General features: G+C 48.3%; 1 protein-coding gene across 1 annotated transcript; it reads right to left on the bottom strand.

The window, feature by feature from the left end:
- On the bottom strand, window positions 1–2,160 carry FAM170B (family with sequence similarity 170 member B). The gene is made up of 2 exons (XM_068982286.1): window positions 2,049–2,160; window positions 1–758 (listed from the first exon to the last, which is right to left on the bottom strand). The coding sequence occupies exons 1-2, from the start codon at window positions 2,158–2,160 to the stop codon at window positions 1–3; spliced, it is 870 nt and encodes a 289-aa protein (XP_068838387.1).
- Window positions 2,161–19,099: the final 16,939 nt, after the last annotated feature.

The following is a 19,099-nucleotide window of genomic DNA, read 5'->3' as shown; positions in this document are numbered from 1 at the left end:
TCAAAGCTTCTGCACCTGTGGCTGTGACGAAGGCGCCCCGACACGGGTCCTTGGACGTTCACTGCTGTCCGAAGCGCTCTCTTGCTCCTCCTCTGGCTCTTGTTCCTGCCGTTGGTCCCGGGCCCTCCTTCTCTCCAGCATCTCCTCGAAAAAGATCTGGCAGCTGAAGCCCTCTTGGATGCCATACTGGGCATGCTCCAGCAGTGCCTCCAGCGTGGGGAAGACGCGGCAGCAGGCCACGCACCTCAGCCCGTAGTTGGTGGTGACCAGCCAGTCCGGGGTGTCCCGCAGCTCCTGCAGGCAGCACTCCAGGGGCACCAGCAGCTCCGCGTCCTCTGGCTCTGAGCTGCTGGTGCTCTTGCTGGCTTCCAGTTCCCAGCGCAGGTCCGTATTGGAAGCCATCTCAAAGGAGGAGCCTTTCCGCCTCTGCCTCTTGATGAACTCGGCTTCACGGATGCGAGGCTGCCGGGTGGCCGGCTCGAAGCCGCTGTCGGTCTCCCAGGCCACGGCCACACCCTGCACGGTCTGCACGTGGGTGTAGAAGGCACACGCGCCCCGCTGGGCAGCGTCCTGGTCCCCGTGAGTGCAGGAACAGCAAGACTGGTACTGGGAGTAGGACCGGTACTCAGAGGACGACTGGGATGTTGGCGAGCTGCTCCAGCTCAGCATCCGCCGGCCCTTGCCGGAGAAGTAGGTGTTCTCCGCCTGGGGAATGGCTGGGCCTGGCCGTGGAGACAGCTGCTCTCTCTTCATGGGCCCTGGGAAGTGGAAGGACATTTTCATCAGCACCACAACCTACTGCAGGTCTCTGAAAGGACGCAAGCTCTGGGGGCCGCAGGCAGGTACTTTTTCTCTCTGTGCCTGTTTCCCCATAAATTCAGGATGATAGACTTTCCTTTTGGGGTGATGATAAGGGTCAAATGTAGAGCTGTAGCTGCACCTTACGGATGTGATGCCAAAGATCAAATAGTGTATGAATGTAATATCTAAGCCCTTGACTAAACTCCAAAAGGCCACCACCTGAATACAGATTACGGGACACCCATCCATACAGCACGATCTTCTTCACTGATAAGAAGGAGTGAACCACTGTTGCGTGCCAAACGTTGATAAGTCCCTAAGGCATTCCGCTAAATGAAAGAACTTAGGGTGAACGGTCATAGAGTATTTGATTCCATTTGAATGACATTCTAGAAAAGGCAAGACTGTAGGGAGAGAGAACAGAACAGGGGTTACCCGGAGCTAAGGGCAGCAGGGGAGCTGAATGCAAAGGGCACTAGAACTTTTGGAGGGCGATGAACAGATTCTGCATCATGGTATTGACAGTGGCTAAGCAAATGTGTACCTGCCAAAATTCTTCAAATTGTACACAAAATTGATGTGGTTTGTATATGCAAATCACAGCTCAATAAAGCCTGACAGGGGGAGTGCTCTGGCCAGAGCAGTCAGCCCAGCCTTCCCCCTGGCGTCTGTGGGACATGTCTCATCCTCCTCCAGGGGAATCTGACCCTTTCCTTGAAACCCTCATTGGATCCCATCACCATATAAACGCTAAGCGCTTGTCATATTTTTAACTCTTTCGGTATTCAAGAAACCTTAAGAAATTGCATTGCTCTGATTTTTGACTAGTTAGAGACTGAAGTGCAGAGCACTGAAACGTGGATAGAGCCGGTGCCAGTCAGTCGGCCCCAAGACGGTGTGACCCTTGGGCGCCACCCACGGCCACTTCAAAATGATGTTACAGATTAGCTTCCATCCATTTATTATGAAGGAACTTTTTATATCACTGCTGAAATCACAGAATCGACACAATTCTGGTTTTTTCAAAGCAAGTTAAAAGATACGACTAACCTTTCAGGATGCCATCCTCATACCTCCTGAAGTCACCTTGTGTGCTCACAGCAGCGGCCCCGGGGAACCCACAGCCCATGTTTATGGCCCACGCAGGACTCTGGCGACAACACGGAGGGGTGGCCCGCTGCCTCCCCTTCCCCTCCAGGACCCCGTCCTCTCAAGGACACACTGCGACACCCTTCCTTTCGACCGACCTGTCCGGTGCGCTGGTGCGCTCTCCTCCGTGGACTCCGGGCTGGCCAGGCTGAGGGTGGACTGGTCCGTGGGTGACTGGTCCCCCCTTCGGTCTGTGAAGCGGTGCTTCATGATGACCCGAGCGCCCGGGGGCACGGAGCTCCTGCTGTTGGGTGAGAGTGGGCTCGGCCAGTGCTGAAGCCTCCGCTGGCCTCAGTCCAGGTGGCTGCTAGGTGCCGGTGGTCACTAGGCTCCTGGCTTTATTCTGTGACCTCATCAGTGACTTTGGTCTGTTCTGTGACCCATGGCCAGGACACAGCCCCAGCCAGGCTGCCAGGAGAGGCTCCCCATCAGGATCTCATTCCCTCCAGGACCTTCCCTGCTTTGTGTGTTGTCAGAGATGCAATCATAAAGTGCATACGTGTGCGCGGGTGCACACACACACACACACACACACACACACACAACACATGTACATACACAGAGACACAAATGCCTAAAAACACATGCAGACACTTATACACACATGAACACACGTACACTCATGTTGACACACACAACCACTCAGGCACACATATGCTCAAACATATGTAAACACTCAGACACACACACACACACATTCAGACCACGTTTGCTTAACCGCACACACGCTCGCATACACATGATCATCACCCAACCTCAAAGGGGCCCACCTTGAACTGTGGCTGCAGCAGGTGGCCGCAGTCCTGCCTCCTCTCACTGCTCCAGAGTCCCCACCGCTGTCTCATTGCAGCTTCTGGCGCTCCGTGGCCTGGGGACCCAGGTGCCTCCGCGCGTGCCCCTGCTCTCTGCTTACCCTCGCTCAGGCCTAGGGACTCAAGCACACCAGGGGTGCTCCTGCCCCCGGGCCCTGCATTTACCCTTCCTTCTGACAGGAGTGCCCACCCCTAGGCCCCACATGGCTCACTCTTCTCTGCAGTCTCTGAAACGATTCCTGTCCAAGCCTCCTGGAATCCATTCCCCTCAGACTCTATGACGTGTGCGTGTACAGGCATAACCACTTCCCAGCATCCGTCTGCTGCTGCTTAAATGTCAGCTCCACGAGGAAAGAGACGTCATTCATTCATTTCCCCCGTCACATCTCCAGCATCTAGTAGAATACATTGACACATTCACGAGGATTCCAGAGATTATTGTCAAATTAATGAATAAATAGCGGGTGGACACGTCGGACATGTGCTTGGATGGACCGACAAGGGCGAGTCGGTCTAGGGCAGTTGCCTTCTCTCTGAACCTCAGATCCCTGCAGCCCCAAGGCAGGCTGGTTCTCGCCCCTCGACTCTGAGTCCCCTCCTGCTTCTCCTCCTGCACACACCTCACCCCACGCTCAGTCGCTCTGGCACCTCTTGCAGCTTGCCATCTCTCTCTGCTCCAGGATGTCCTGAGCACACTTCCCCCAAAACATTTCTCCCCATATCCCCCCAACCCCTGCTCAGTCTCACCACCTCAGTTCCTCTGGATCCCAAATTCTCAACAGCTCAGAAGATGATTGGTTGAAAATAATCCCCACAGCAACACAACCACCGCCAGCACAGACAGCACCTAGAAGTAGTCTCCTCTCCAGAACTAGAAGCCACCATGTAAAGGAAAACGCCGCAGAGCTTTACTGAGTGATGGAGAGTCACACTAGCACCTGTAAAGAGACAGAGCTCCCTGGAAGGAAGAGGAAGCGCTGTAAGTGTGTTCTTTCTCCCTTAATAAATCAAGAGACTCGCCTTATGAAAATAAACAGTAAGAGCACAAAAAATAAATAGATCAATGGAAGACAAAGGTAGTCCAGAGAAAGATCACGTTATGCATTAATATTTGAATTTTTAAGAGATAAAGTAAATAAAGGGCTAGGAGGGAAAAAAAGACTCAGTCAGTAAATGATGCTGAACATTTTTATTCACTTTTAAAAAAATCAACTTTGGCCTTACCTCATATAAAACAACTAAGACTAATTTCATGTGACTCTGGGGTAACTTTCTAATGTAAAATATTTAGAAAGAAAATATAAATTAACATTTATTATTATAGGGTGGCTTTTCTAAACTTAAATGCATCAGTCAACATGAGCATTGAGAATCTTTTTAATTTCATTGCTAAAAAAAACCAAAAAACTCACTGTTTCAGTTTCCACTTCTCTGCTTTTTAGTAAAACTGAAATGAATAGTTCAGTAAAGGAAATGAATAAGCAATCCCCAGGAGAAGAAGGGCAGATGGCTGATAAACATATGAAAAGATGTTCAACCTAATTCTAGGAAGGAAACAACAAATTAAAAACACATGCTATATAAGTATATTGTTTTCGCCCACAAGGCAAACAGGAATTTAAAAGATTGACAGTTGTTAAGTGCTGGTGAGAACACAGTGAAATGAATATGTTTATACTCTACCTGTGAGCGCGTGGCTTGCCTTTCTCAAGGGAAATTTGGTAGCACCCATCACAATGAAAAGCAGGCTCTTTCAACTCAGCAACTAACATCACTTCCCGGGAAGCATTCACATTTTGTGCTAAGTGCATACAACAGCACATCAAGAAATATTTATTACAGTAGTATTCATAATGGAAAATAAAAAGAAACTTGTCAAAGATCCATCGATATAAAGAAGTAGTTAACTAAATTGCACCATAACCAAATTGTGGTACACTTCCACTTTTCACTTTCATGTTTTGGAGAAGGAAATGGTAACCCACTCCAGTATTCATGCCTGGAGAATCCCAGGGACGGGGGAGCCTGGTGGGCTGCTCTATGGGGTCGCACAGAGTCGGACATGACTGAAGCGACTTAGCAGCAGCAGCAACAGCATACTGCAATAAAGAGATCTACACGTATTAGTAAGTAAATTCATATTAAGTGAAAAAAGCAAGAGATAAGTGAATCCTACATATGTAAACACTAAACATGTAACCCCTCGCCACAAAACCCTAAACCAAGCCTGTATTGTGTATGAATGCAGAGGCACAGAGGAAGCAATCACACCCCAGTGGGAGCAGTGGTGAGGTCAAGGAAAGTGAAAAAGCTTCAGTGGAGCTACGGGTGACTGGAGGTATTTTCCCCACATGACCACACCTGTGCTCCCATCCCACAGGCTCTTCTTACAATGTGAAGCTGACAGTCCTCCCCTGACAGAGTCCCTCTTCCTGAACCGGAGTGGACTTTGTAACAGACTCCAGCAACTGAGTGCAGAGGGGTGATGCTTGGAGACTTTGCTCGGTGGTAGAAAACAATATCACTTCCTCTGGGTTCTCTCTGTCTCTCTCTCTCTCTCCTCTAGCTCCAGCCACCATGTTGTAAGGAAGCCTAGGCCACGTGGAGGTGTTCCAGCCAACAGTTCCGGCAAAAACCCCAGCCAGCCACCAGACATGTGAATGAATGTGCCATCAGGTGATTCTGGCTTCCAGCCTTTGAATCTTCCAGCTGGGGTCCCAGACTTCTCAGGGCAGGGAAAAGCCACCACCTCTGAATTCAGCCTTCTTCTGCCTGAATTCCTGACCCTCAGAAACTGTGAGCAGCTTCACACACTAAGTTTTGGGGTGATTTGTTACTCAGCCATAGTGATTCAGTAGACTGATTTTCCACGCACTGTTTATGTATGTTCTGGTGAAATGGCTCATTGAACAGCATCAGGACTACAGTGTACCCAGCTGATCACTGTGGCACCCCCAGCACAACTTGGGAGGAAGGTTGCCACCACCCACCACCTATTTCCACACTTGTTCACCCCCAGCATTCAGGTAGAGCAGCTTCAAAGTTGTTAACCCTTGGGAAGCTACTTTAACGCCTAGAGTACAATGCTTACACACAGTTCCTTTCGTATTTAGCCATTGAGTTTCTAGTTGAAAGCACCATTTTCCAGAGGTACTTGGGTCAGTTCCTTTATTGCCCTAGAATCTACGTATGTTCCTGCTAACCCTCCTAACAGTCTTACCAGCAAGACACTATTAACTACATGTTACAGATGGAGGTTGGGACTCCAAGGACACGTAGGAGACAGGAGGATGGACTGCTGAGCCCTCAAGCCCAGAGGCAGGACTGCTTTCTCAGGCTGCCCGATGCTCTTCCTCTTGGTCTGCTTACTGGAGGCAAGGTGGAAGGGGGATGTGTGCTTAAAGCAAATCTGCGCCAAACTGTGCCACTGTCCTTCATTTTCACATGGGCTCTGAGCAGCGTCTGGCCATGGGCAGGCTCTCTGTCACAGCCCCATCTTCTGCTCCAAGTAGAAACTCATCGGAGGCCACCCATACAGGGTTCCTGCCCTCCCCGGGCAGGGGGAGGGGAAGGGGAGGATGGTAACAGATCAGGCCCACCCAGCCCCCTAATGCCTCAGCCCCCGCAGTTTTCCAGCTGGGTCTCCAGGCTCGCCAGGAACTTCATGCTCCACTGCCGGAGCCGGCAGGGTTGGTGTGCGAAACCCCAGGAGGGCCAGCACAGCACTTTCTCGGAGCTCTGACTCCTGGCCAACTCGCTTCACACGTCACGTGCGAGTCTCAGACCTCATCAATAAGGCCTGGAGGATTTTCCAGTCTCCACTTTTCTTCCAAAACCTCCTCTTCTCAGCACCCCCTCCCTTTTCTTTCTCCACTGAGAAGAAACTAACAGGAAGCGAACCAGCCACAGCCCCAGCAGGAAACAGAGACGCCACTTCTCGCTTCCCTTCACTTTTAACTCTAGAGATGGGCTTGTGCCACAGTTTAGGCTACAGGGAGAATCAGATCATTCATCCTGGAGCCATGAGCCTCCAGAAATAGCCTGTCCACTTGGCCAAGGAGCCTGACGTTACCCGGGCTGGTGTACAGGACACATTTCTGACGCTGAGCCGATCGCTGTGTAAACGCTTTAAGTAGACCACACTCCTCCCTTCAACTAAAAATTAGGGCCACCTTGCCACTGCCCCTCTCAAAACACTTCTATTGTCAGACTGAACACCAAGGGAGGCGGGGAAGTGGTGAGCTGCCTTAGACGCTGCTTGCCAGGTATAAGGCAGGCTCCAGACTGGGAGTTCATCCCAGTGAAAGCCAACTTCCCAGGAATTGTTTATGACCTTAGCCTGTGCTAACTCGGCACAGAAAGTGCCAGAAGATAAGTTGAGGATCAGAGTAGAGAAGTATCATCTTCTGAGTTCATTTTCTGTTGCTTCTTGTCACTATTTAAAAAGAAGTGAGTCAGTGGACCACGTAAGGGAAAACTCAGCCGCAGAGAAATGTGATACGAAGAGTTCTCCCTCAGCCTCCCCGAGTGAATGAGGAAGGGACTTTTGCTTTTGTTTTCCTTCAGACTTAATAACAGGCTGCTGCTTCTCTGTGGTTTGTTTGGGGCTGTCTCCCTGAACTTAACCTCAGGGCGCCCACACAAATAGCCTAGGGCTCCTCTGTCATTAGGCAGCAGGGAGGGGGGACACCCCTGTGGGCCTCTCAGGCACATCCCTGGCTGTGCCCCAGAGCCCCAACCTGGCCCAGAGCGCCCCCTCAACCCCAGCTCTGGCTCCATGAGACTGCAAAGATCCAACAAGTTTTGAGGATTCAGAAGTGTCTTTCCAAATTGTATTTCCTTGAATAGGTGACCTCAGCTGGGAGGAAGCGCACTCCAGCTGAAGGCCACGCATGTACCCAGGAACTCTGAGACCCCAGCTGCTGGGCCCTCCCCTTGATGGTTCTTAGAGAGCCACACGGTGAGCTCTGGGGAAAGGGCTGGCTCTTGCTCCCCTCTGTGTCTAAAATGTGCTGGCCATAGGCCACCTCAGATACAGCGCTGAGGACATCAGCTGCTAACTTGTTCTGAGAGAACTTTCTGGAAGCATGGCTTCTGCATGGAAGGGGAGATCCCAGGACCCTAAAGACCATCAGTGAGACAGCACAATTTCTAAATGCGCTGGGCTGACTTCCTGTGCAGCCTTCAGCTCACATCCAAGGTATCTGCAACCAGACAATCAGAACTGGGATGAGTTCTTTTTATCCCTGTGATCAGAATGGCTATTGCAAACTCCTCTCTTAAGACTGTCTTTTTCTTATCCCAGTCCTTCAGAAACTGTCTCTTTTGTAAGTTGATGGGCTTACTTATTGGATGGTAGAGGGGTCCCAGGGGAAGCAGCCACTGTCCCTCCCCAGCCTGCTACCCACAGCCTTGCAGGTGGTCCCACGCCTTGCAGGAATGTAAGGGAGTAAGGTGGGAGGACTTCCAGGAAGGCTGGGTCAGGCTGTGTTTTCCTTGAGAACAGGAAAGTTCCCAAGAAAGGAACCCAAGGCCAAGACTGAGGGACCAGCAGGTAAGGCAGTCCATGAGCCACACCAGTCCACCGCTGGCTGCACTCCTGCAGTGCGTGAGGCTGGTTCCTGCAACGCCTCCACAGTGGGGTTTGTATGTATGTATTTTCAATGTACAAAACCTGCCCTCCTCAATTAAAATTGATTCCTAGGTATTTTATTCTTTTGGATGCTGTGTAAGTGGATCCATTTTCTTAATGCTTTTTTTTTTTGATTGTTCATTGCTATTGTATAGAAATACAACTTTAAAATTCAGTTTTGTTGAATGCGGTTACTCAAACAGATTTTTTTGCGGAGGTGTGGATTCTTTAGGGTTTTAATACATAAGATCATGTCATCAGCAAACAGAGACAGTTTTACTTCTTCCTTTTCCATTCGGTGTCTTTTATTCCTTTCCCTTGCCTAATTGTTCTGGCAAGAACTTGAGTATCCTGTTGCACTGAAAGCTGGCATCCTTGTCTTACTCCTTATCTTCAGGGAAAGCATTAAATCTTTTACTGTTGACACCGTCGCTGGTTTTTGTACGTGGCCTTTTTCGTGTTGAGGAAGTTCCCTTCTAATCCTAATTCGTCATTGTTGTTTAGTGGCTAAATTGTGTCTGACTCTTAGTGATCCCATCGACTGTAGCCCACCAGGCTCCACTATCCAGTTAGATTTCCCAGGCAAGGATACTGGAGAGGGTTGCCATTTCCATCTCCAGGTGGTCTTCCCCACTTAGGGATCAAATTCACGTCTCCTGCATTGGCAGGAGGATTCTTTACCACTGAGCCACCAAATCCTAATTTACCGAGTGCTTTAATCATGAAAGGATGTTGATTTTTTTTAGAATGCTTTTTATGTATCTATTGACATGATTTTATCCCTTCATTCTACTAACATGGCTTGATTTTTCAGTTGTTGAGCAACCCTTGCCTTCCTAGGAGAAATCTCACTTGGTTTTGCTGCGGTGGACAACCCTTGCCTCCCTAGGAGAAATCTCACTTGGTTTTGCTGCGGTGAGCAACCCTTGCCTCCCTAGGAGAAATCTCACTTGGTTTTGCTGCGGTGGACAACCCTTGCCTCCCTAGGAGAAATCTCACTTGGTTTTGCTGCGGTGGACAACCCTTGCCTCCCTAGGAGAAATCTCACTTGGTTTTGCTGCGGTGAGCAACCCTTGCCTCCCTAGGAGAAATCTCACTTGGTTTTGCTGCGGTGAACAACCCTTGCCTTCCTAGGAGAAATCTCACTTGGTCTTGCTGCGGTGGACAGGCTGCTCCATGTGATCAGCACGTCCAGACGGCTGACGTGGAGGACCCCACTGTCAAGGAGGCAGCCCTAGGCTGCAGCCCACCCCCGAGTGCACAGAGAATGGGCAGAAAGCAGTGAGCAATGCACCCCGCCCCTGACCACCTGAGCCAGCCAGCATCCTGGGCAGTATGGCACCAGTCCTGGAAAGGAAAGACAAGCCCTGCCAGTGCTGGTGAGAAGGAGACCAGCGCTGACTCACATCACAAGGGACAGACAGCTCTCTGCAAACGCTGTCCCCAGCCCACTCTGGCTGTCAGAAATCCGATAAATACGCTGAAGACCAGAAGAAAACATAAGTGAATTATCTGTTATTTACAAGAGAAGATGAAAAGCATCTGCATATTATTTAAATTTTGGTTTATAGCTTTAAAATGATTCCCTAAAGCTTGAAGTTAACTCAGTAAATTTATTATTACTTTATTAGCTACAAAATACAATAAGCTATTGATACAGCACAAATTCACAGGCAGTGGTACTTAACAGTGAAACAGCAGTATAGAGATCTCAAAATAATTTTTTATATTATTTACCTGCCTTTGTGAAAAGAGTATGACTAGCTGGCATTTGGCCCACAATATACACACAAATCAGGTCAGCTTTTTGGAAAATGACAGTCCATAAGCACGATAAGGAGCATCACTTCATAGGATTCACCTCCCAACCCACAACAAATTAAATTGATTGCGATAGAGCCAAGCGAAGAAAATTAAAAGGCAAGGACGGCAGCAGCTGAAAGCACATCTTTCGAGACCTCACTGTGGAGGTTCCGGAAACAAAGCCTGCTTCCTCTACATTGCTGGGTTTCTCCCTACACCCAGTGTGTGCAGGAGGAGCTTGGCAGCCACGCACGGGAGCCAGACGTCTTAGGAGGCCCCCAGGCCCCAGTCCTTGCAAAGGCTAGCATTAGACTGTTTTATATAGAAATGTGGAAGGTTTGGAACCCAAATCATTCAGATTGCCAGTGTTTTGCCCACAGCCAAATGTTAAAAAATGAAGTTGGCATAACCAGGTGTTATTCTTCCAGAAAGTGACTTGCATTTTTAATGAGTTTATAGCCAAGAGGGGAAGCCAGTGGTGATCTGGGGCCAGCTAGGACTGGCTTACGAAAACCAATTGTTAAATCTGTCAAGAATTTTGGAAAGCCAGTTGTGAAACAGCTTTTATCAAAATCAGAATCATATCAACTTATAATTAGATTATATAATGCACAAAAGTAACAAATATTCAAAACTCCTCAATTCCCAATTATTTTACCACATTTCATGACACGTTGGCAGCTTGTAAGAGGACTCGGAGGGAGGATTTACATCATGGTAACTGGCAAAGTCTAAAATCAAGGTCTTTCCTGCTTGTCCCACTACCACCCCAGGGAGGGGACAGGATGTTAAACACTCACTGTCCTACCATTAGGGGCTCCTGCATGCAGTTAATGGAGCCCACAGTTCTGGCTGGGAAGACAAGCCTTTTAGGCAAATTTCTCCTGCTAATTCTAACTTTCGGGAAGTTTCCACAAGAGGGGCTGCTTCTTAATTCTTCAGGAAAGTGCTCAGACCCTCCCATCTGCAAGTGAGTCACAGTGTAGAAAGGGCACTCAGTCCTACATCATTTTATGATTCTCACAGCAATCTAAAAATGTGATCAAAGGAGGACCCTTTCTCCATTAACATGAAAACACAGCCTCTGTGCAGTTGGTGCTGTTTCCTGGGTTCACACAGCCTGTGGGAGGGGGAATTTAGCTTTCTATATAGATTAGCTAGATCAGATGGATACATTTTCTCTTAAAAAAAAAAAAAAAAGAATTAAACAAACACAAGGTCCAGGACAGGCATACTCTGGTAGCAATATAGATTGAAACAATGTTCTGGTAATATGCAGCAACAACTTTAAACCTGTGATACCCTCACTCTCAGCAATCTCACTTCTAGAAATTTGTCTTTAAGGAAATTAACAGTATGCCGAGATTTTTCTGACCTATTTTCAATACAGCGCTATTTTTACTCACAAATTCAGAAGCAACCAGTGTCCCAGGAAAGGAATTTTGGTTGATTGGGTTGCATCCTTGACCCCTGGGAATTTGTTAGAAATAAAGATTCTTGGGTTGAACCCCAGTATATCCAGCCTTCTGGGTTTAAGTAAATCCTCCGTGTGACTGACTTGAGTTCGAGAACCCCTGGGTTGAATAAAATATGGGATAACTAGACAAAGAGATGCCACGCTTCCTGAAGAACTTGGGAAAGTGTGTTCACAACATAGTAAGTGCAGCCATATATAACTGACCATTGGACCACTCTGGTGGTTGGGGTTCCCATCCTCAACAGCTGAAATAGGCATATAACATCTAGTATCCAAGGTTCCTCATCCACGGATTCAACCTACTGTTGTACTTACTACTGAAAAAAACCCACGTATACGTGGACTTGCGAAGTTCAAACCCAGGTTGTTCAGGGTCCACTCTACCGTACAAACCCAGTTATGGAAACCTAGCACGTATGTATATATATAACTGACTGACTGACTTACATGCTCAGATATGTAAAGTTGAGAATGATAAACACCAAAAAATGAGCAGCATTTATCTTTGGAAAAGGAGTTCCCCCATTCTTTTTTATTTATCCTTGTTTTTTTAATTTTTGTACAATAAACATGTACAAAAATATCAATAACCTCAGATATGCAGATGACACCACCCTTATGGCAGAAAGTGAAGAGGAGCTTAAAAGCCTCTTGATGAAAGTGAAAGAGGAGAGCGAAAAAGTTGGCCTAAAGCTCAACATTCAGAAAACGAAGATCATGGCATCCGGTCCCATCACTCCATGGGAAATAGATGGGGAAACAGTGGAAACAGTGTCAGACTTTATTTTGGGGGGCTCCAAAATCATCACAGATGGTGACTGCAGCCATGAAATTAAAAGACGCTGACTCCTTGGAAGAAAAGTTATGACCAACCTAGATAGCATATTCAAAAGCAGAGGCATTACTTTGCCAACTAAGGTCCATCTAGTCAAGGTTATGATTTTTCCTGTGGTCATGTATGGATGTGAGAGTTGGACTATGAAGAAGGCTGAGCACTGAAGAATTGATGCTTTTGACCTGTAGTGTTGGAGAAGACTCTTGAGAGCCCCTTGGACTGCAAGGAGATCCAGCCAGTCCATTCTGAAGGAGATCAGCCCTGGGATTTCTTTGGAGGGAATGATGCTAAAGCTGAAACTCCAGTACTTTGGCCACCTCATGTGAAGAGTTGACTCATTGGAAAAGACTCTGATGCTGGGAGGGATTGGGGGCAGTAGGAGAAGGGGACGACCGAGGATGGGATGGCTGGATGGCATCACGGACTCGATGGACATGAGTCTGAGTGAACTCTGGAGTTGGTGATGGACAGGGAGGCCTGGCATGCTGCGATTCATGGGGTCGCAAAGAGTCGGACACGACTGAGCGACTGAACTGAACTGAACTGAACAATAAACATGTAAGAAAATAAGCAAAAAATTGTTGTTGTTTAGTTGCTAAGTTGTGTCTGACTCTTTGGACCCCATGGACTGTAGCCCATGGGCTCCTCTGTCCATGGGATTTCCCACTGGAGTAAGTATTGCCATTTCCTTCTTTAGGGGAATCTTCCAGATCCAGGGATTGAACCCACATCTGCTGCATTAGCAGGCAGATTCTCTACCACTGAGCCACAGTGGAAGCCCAAGCAATAAATTACCTCTAGTTTTATTTAAATACTACTGAGTTTTAAAAATACATACCTATATATACACATATAAACCCAAGATTTTGTAAAACTCCATGCCTCCTGCCCATCTGTCCCCAGGATGCTTCATATCAGGTCCTACAGACATCCCTCAGCCCAGGACCTGGGACAGATGTCAGAAGGCAGCATTTGGCTCACTGGGTGCAGGAAATAGGGCTGGGGTGAAGAGCAGAAATCTAGCCGTTTCAGTTCAGTTCAGTTCAGTCGCTCAGTCGTGTTCAACTCTTTGTGACCCCACAGACTGCAGCACCCCAGGCCTCCCTGTCCATCACCAACTCCAGCAGCTTACTCAGACTCACGTCCATCGAGTCAATGATGCCATCCAGCCATCTCATCCTCTGTCTCATCCGGCCCTGTCTACACAGGGTTAAAATATAAACTGGTTAGAGAGAAGCCCGTGGGAAAGGCATGACATTTGTTTGCAAGGAAACATAAACAAGGACAAACGAAGACAGAAAAGTGGCCCAGTGAGAGGCTGATCAAAGCCAGCTGGGCGAGCAAGCTCCCGCCTTCAGGAGAGACGGGGAACCAGGGGCAGGGCGGGGCGGGGAGGGCCTGGGGCAGGGCGGGGCAGGGCGGGGTGGGGCGGGGCAGCCTCTCTAGCCCTGAACTGCCCCAAGGAGCCAGCATGGGGAAATGGAGCTTCATGCACTTTGGGACCACAATTGGCTGTTCCAGTTGCCTGGATGGGAGGAAGCACCACCCAGATTCCGTCTTCTCAGCTCCAATTTCATATACAGAAAAGAATCCACATCTATCTACCACCAGCCACAGGCCAGGTACAAAGCAAAGCATTTCATCATGTCATTTGGTCCCTGTGATGGTCCTGGAGTGCCCTCATCCCCCCTCCACTCCTGCCATTTGCCCATCTAACTTGCCCAAGGTCAAGTAGCTCCTGAACTGTGGACCAGGTATCCAAACGAGGACCCATGTCCATCTGTAGAGTGCAGGCTTTCCCCATCACCGCCAGCCAGGTGGTCCTCAGTGGCCGCCTGAGTGCTTCCAGAGCTCTCGCCACGCCCCTTCCTGCCCCTCTGGACATCTGCCCCAGTCCACTTCCTGCCCCTCTGGACATCTGCCCCAGTCCACTTCCTGCCCCTCTGGACACCTGCCCCAGTCCACTTCCTGCCCCTCTGGACACCTGCCCCAGTCCACTTCCTGCCCCTCTGGACACCTGCCCCAGTCCACTTCCTGCCCCTCTGGACACCTGCCCCAGTCCACTTCCTGCCCCTCTGGACATCTGCCCCAGTCCACTTCCTGGCCCTCTGGACATCTGCCCCAGTCCACTTCCTGGCCCTCTGGACATCTGCCCCAGTCCACTTCCTGCCCCTCTGGACACCTGCCCCAGTCCACCGCTCCTCCATCCACCACCTCCACCAGCTCTGAGCATCTGAGCCCCTTAGAGAGCTGAGCCCTGGCCTTGGTATCATTTCTTGAAATGATACATATCTTGTAAAGAACACGTAATTATACAAATGTTGTAAAGAAATGATTACATATCTTGTAAAGGCTAAGGCAGCTTTACAATGTTTCTTTTCAACCATGCCAGGCAAATGCTCAGAAGTAGCCTAAATTATCATTAATTTGAAGAGATATTTCCCTTTGAAAGGCAAAATGGCTCACTGATTTCATGAATGATAGCTGAAGCTTAGAAGTTACACTGAAGTTTTCTCCCTCCTCCTTGGCCTAAATCTGACCTTTTATGCCTTCTCCTCATTGCTTTCAGAGCAAAGACACAGGAACATCCCCCCAGCGGGAGGCGGTGGAGCGGTTCCCTCAAGACCAAACAGTGTCCAAGAGTGTAACCAGCCCCCGGCTGCAGGGCCCAGGTGTCGGCCATGTGCTGGCACCACCCTGTTCCTCCTCTCCCTCCTCACCCCTCTTCCCTCATCTGGGTGAGTCACTGCCACCCTCCAAATGAGCTGAAGCTGATGAAAGGAGGCAGTCTCAGCCTGCTTGAGGTCAAATCCATCCTGATTGGCGCCCATTATTCCTTACGGGGACTTCAAGGGTTTTACATGACTCAGCTTCTGATAAAGCTTCTTTAGATATTATTTCCTCTCTAAGGAGTTTCATTCACACAGGGAAAACTCTTTTTTTTTTTTTTTAAGGGCAAACTCCCTTCCTGTTATTCTGCTCACCTCCCGTTCTAGGGGAATGGAGTTAGCCCCTTTTGCCCAGACTTTCTTAGGAGGGGCTGCTGCTGCTGCTAAGTCACTTCAGTTGTGACCGACTCTCTGCGACTCCATAGATGGCAGCCCACCAGGCTCCTCTGTCCCTGGGATTCTCCAGGCAAGATCACTGGAGCAGGTGACTTGCAGTTGAGGTGCACAAAACCTTCTACATGGTCCTCTGCGCCACTGAAGGTTTTCTCAGGGCTGAGCGATCAGAAATGCAAGGTCACCATGACAGCTGAGAGTGTCTGGGTCATGTGGCTGTTGTCACGTGGAGAATCCCGTACTGATTGAAGGCCAGTCCATATCCGCTCATCCAACTGATGGAAAGAACAGCCATTATGTCTAGGCGAGTTACCCCTCCCAAACTAGAGGAGAGACATCAGTGTAGCCTTGCCTCTCCTCCTGCTTATTCTACTGCTGCTGACTTTATTTTTCTTCTGGGCTCCAAAATCACTGCAGATGGTGACTGCAGCCATGAAATTAAAAGACGCTTACTCCTTGGAAGGAAAGTTACGACCAACCTAGATAGCATATTAAAAAACGGAGACATTACTTTGCCAACAAAGGTCCGTCTAGTCAAGGCTATGGTTTTTCCAGTGGTCAGGTATGGATGTCACAGTTGGACTATAAAGAAAGCTGAGAGCCAAAGAATTGATGCTTTTGAACTGTGGTATTGGAGAAGACTCTTGAGAGTCCCTTGGACTGCAAGGAGATCCAACCAGTCCATCCTAAAGGAGATCAGTCCTGGGTGTTCATTGGAAGGACTGATGTTGAAGCTGAAACTCTAATACTTTGGCCACCTGATGCGAAGAGCTGACTCATTTGAAAAGACCCTGATGCTGGGAAAGATTGAGGGCAGGAGGAGAAGGGGACGACCGAGGATGAGATGGCTGGATGGCATCACAAACTCAACAGACATGGGTTTGGGTGGACTCTGGGAGTTGGTGATGGACAGGGAGGCCTGGCGTGCTACGGTTCATGGGGTTGCAAAGAGTCAGACTCGACTGAGCGACTGAACTGAACTAACATCCACAGGTACTCCCCGGCCTGAATCAGCCTGAGCCTGCAGCTGTCCTCACAGCATCCCCACCTTCTGCCTCACCAGGCAATGGGCTGTCCTGTCCTCTACTAATTGTTTTTACCATGTTGCTCCCTTTTGGATAAAGTGGTCTTACAGTTTATTCCATCAGCTTCCTTCCCTGAGGACTTCCCAAGACCACTGGAGGCCACCCACTCAGGCTGGCAGAAGCAGGACTTATTTCCCTTACTCTTGCCCATGGCCATCTGGCACTGGAGCCAAGTCTGAGGTGCAAACTAAGATGAGGAGTCCAGAGAGGGATGTACTTTCCTTATAATATCTAGGTCCAGCAACCTTGGAGACCAGGCTTCTCAAAATACTGGCGGATAATATCATTATCCATAATACTGTTCCTCAGGCCGTTTTCACACTGGTCATGCCGCCTACGCTTTGCAGTCTTAGGAATAAAAATTGTATCTGCCCCAGAGAAATTTTCATGTCTCTCCCAAAAGCATATACACAAGGATTTTCATTCTTACTCTCCCCCTCCTCCTCTTCCTCCTGCTGCTGCTTCTTTTTCTCCTTTAGAGCCGACTCACTGGAAAAGACCCTGATGCTGGGAAAGACTGGGGGCAGGAGGAGAAGGGGACGGCAGAGGATGAGACGGCTGGATGGCATCACCGACTCGCTGGACAGGAGTTTGAGTAAACTCCGGGAGTTGGTGATGGACAGGGAGGCCTGGCGTGCTGCAATCCATGGGGTCGCAAGGAGTCAGACACAACTGAGTGACTGAACTGAAGGCTTATAATTCCTTAGATGTTTTCTCTCCCTCCACTGCTTTTTTATTCTAGGGGTTCTTCTTGAATTTACATTATGCAAATTCAATAATGTATTTTTCCAATATCATTATTGAGAGCTAATCAATATTCTATGTTATGTCCCTGAACAACTTAATGCTTTTATACCTGTCATTTCTCTTTCTCCCACACAACCTCCCACATTGAAATCATGTGAGATTTTAATGTATTATAATGGCACCACAATTTTTAAAAATAATAGTTGCTCATGTAAACTTACATATGAATTTGGCTGGTTCCTTTGCCTACAGACACTTCTTTTATCTCACACAGTCCTCTTAAATTCATTTCTCATTTTGCTAAAGTCCGTCTTCTGGTCATTTTTTTTTTCCAGAAAGAACTTTGGGAGTAGTAAATTTTCTGATTTTTTTGTATTTTTTTTCACTTGATTGATAGTTTGTTTAGGTATAGAATACTATGGTGCATAATCATATCCTCTGAGAATTTTGAAGATATTGGTTCTTTATCTTCTTTCATTCAGTTCCACCGACAAAAAGTCTAATTTCTCTCAAAACTCCTATTTTTATGGGCCATTTGCTTTTCTTTGTTCCTGACGCTCTCAAATTTACTTTGGTTCTGCTGTATATAGACGGCTTTGCCTATGTCTCACTACATCCTTCCTTCTAAGCCGTTGCCTAGTCCCTTTCTGAAATTCTGCTCACTTTTATTCTCTCTCTTTGGATTTGTCTTTCTTTTTGTTCTATTTGCTCGTTCCTCCCAGAACACCTAACAAACGAACACCGGGACTTCTGGGATCTTTCCATGCCCCTGAACTTCTCTTTCACATATTCACTTACTGTCTTTCTGAAACTGGCTTCATGAAAGAGAAATTAGGCCTCACGTATCCAGACAACCAGATGGAGCAGACTCTGTGCCAGTGTATCAGGGCACTCTGCATCAGGAACTGAGTTTTCCTGACGCCCCTCCTGTGCAGCCTACCCCCACGCACAGCGATTGCTTTGCCCTTTCTTCACTTTGTCCTGGTCTTTTATCCTCCTGGATATTGGCATCGCCAGAGCCAGTGAAAGTCACTCAGTTCAGTTCAGTTCAGTTCAGTTCAATTCAGTCGCTCAGTCGTGTCCGACTCTTTGCGACCCCATGAATTGCAGCACACCAGGCCTCCCTGTCCATCACCATCTCCCGGAGTTCACTCAGAGTCGCGTCCATTGTGTCCGTGATGCCATCCAGCCATCTCATCCTCGGTCGTCCCCTTCTCCTCCTGCCCCCAATCCCTCCCAGCACTAAAGTCTTCTCCAATGAGTCAACTCTTTGCATGAGGTGGCCAAAGTACTAGAGTTTCAGCTTTCGCATCATTCCTTCCAAAGAAATCCCAGGGCTTATCTCCTTCAGAATGGACTGGTTGGATCTCCTTGCAGTCCAAGGGACTCTCAAGAGTCTTCTCCAACACCACAGTTCAAAAGCATCAATTCTTCGGCGCTCAGCCTTCTTCACAGTCCAACTCTCGCATCCATACATGACTACTGGAAAAACCATAGCCTTGACTAGACTGACCTTAGTTGGCAAAGTAATGTCTCTGCTTTTGAATATGCTATCTAGGTTGGTCATAACTTTCCTTCCAAGGAGTAAGCGTCTTTTAATTTCATGGCTGCAATCACCATTTTCAGTGATTTTGGAGCCTCAAAAAAGAAAGTCTGACACTGTTTTCACTGTTTTCCCATCTATTTCCCATGGAGT

The sequence above is a fragment of the Capricornis sumatraensis genome, chromosome 10, assembly GCF_032405125.1.
Source record: "Capricornis sumatraensis isolate serow.1 chromosome 10, serow.2, whole genome shotgun sequence".
Taxonomy (NCBI): domain Eukaryota; kingdom Metazoa; phylum Chordata; class Mammalia; order Artiodactyla; family Bovidae; genus Capricornis; species Capricornis sumatraensis.
Note: the sequence above shows the minus strand (reverse complement) of the source record. Positions and strands in the feature narration are given on the sequence as shown.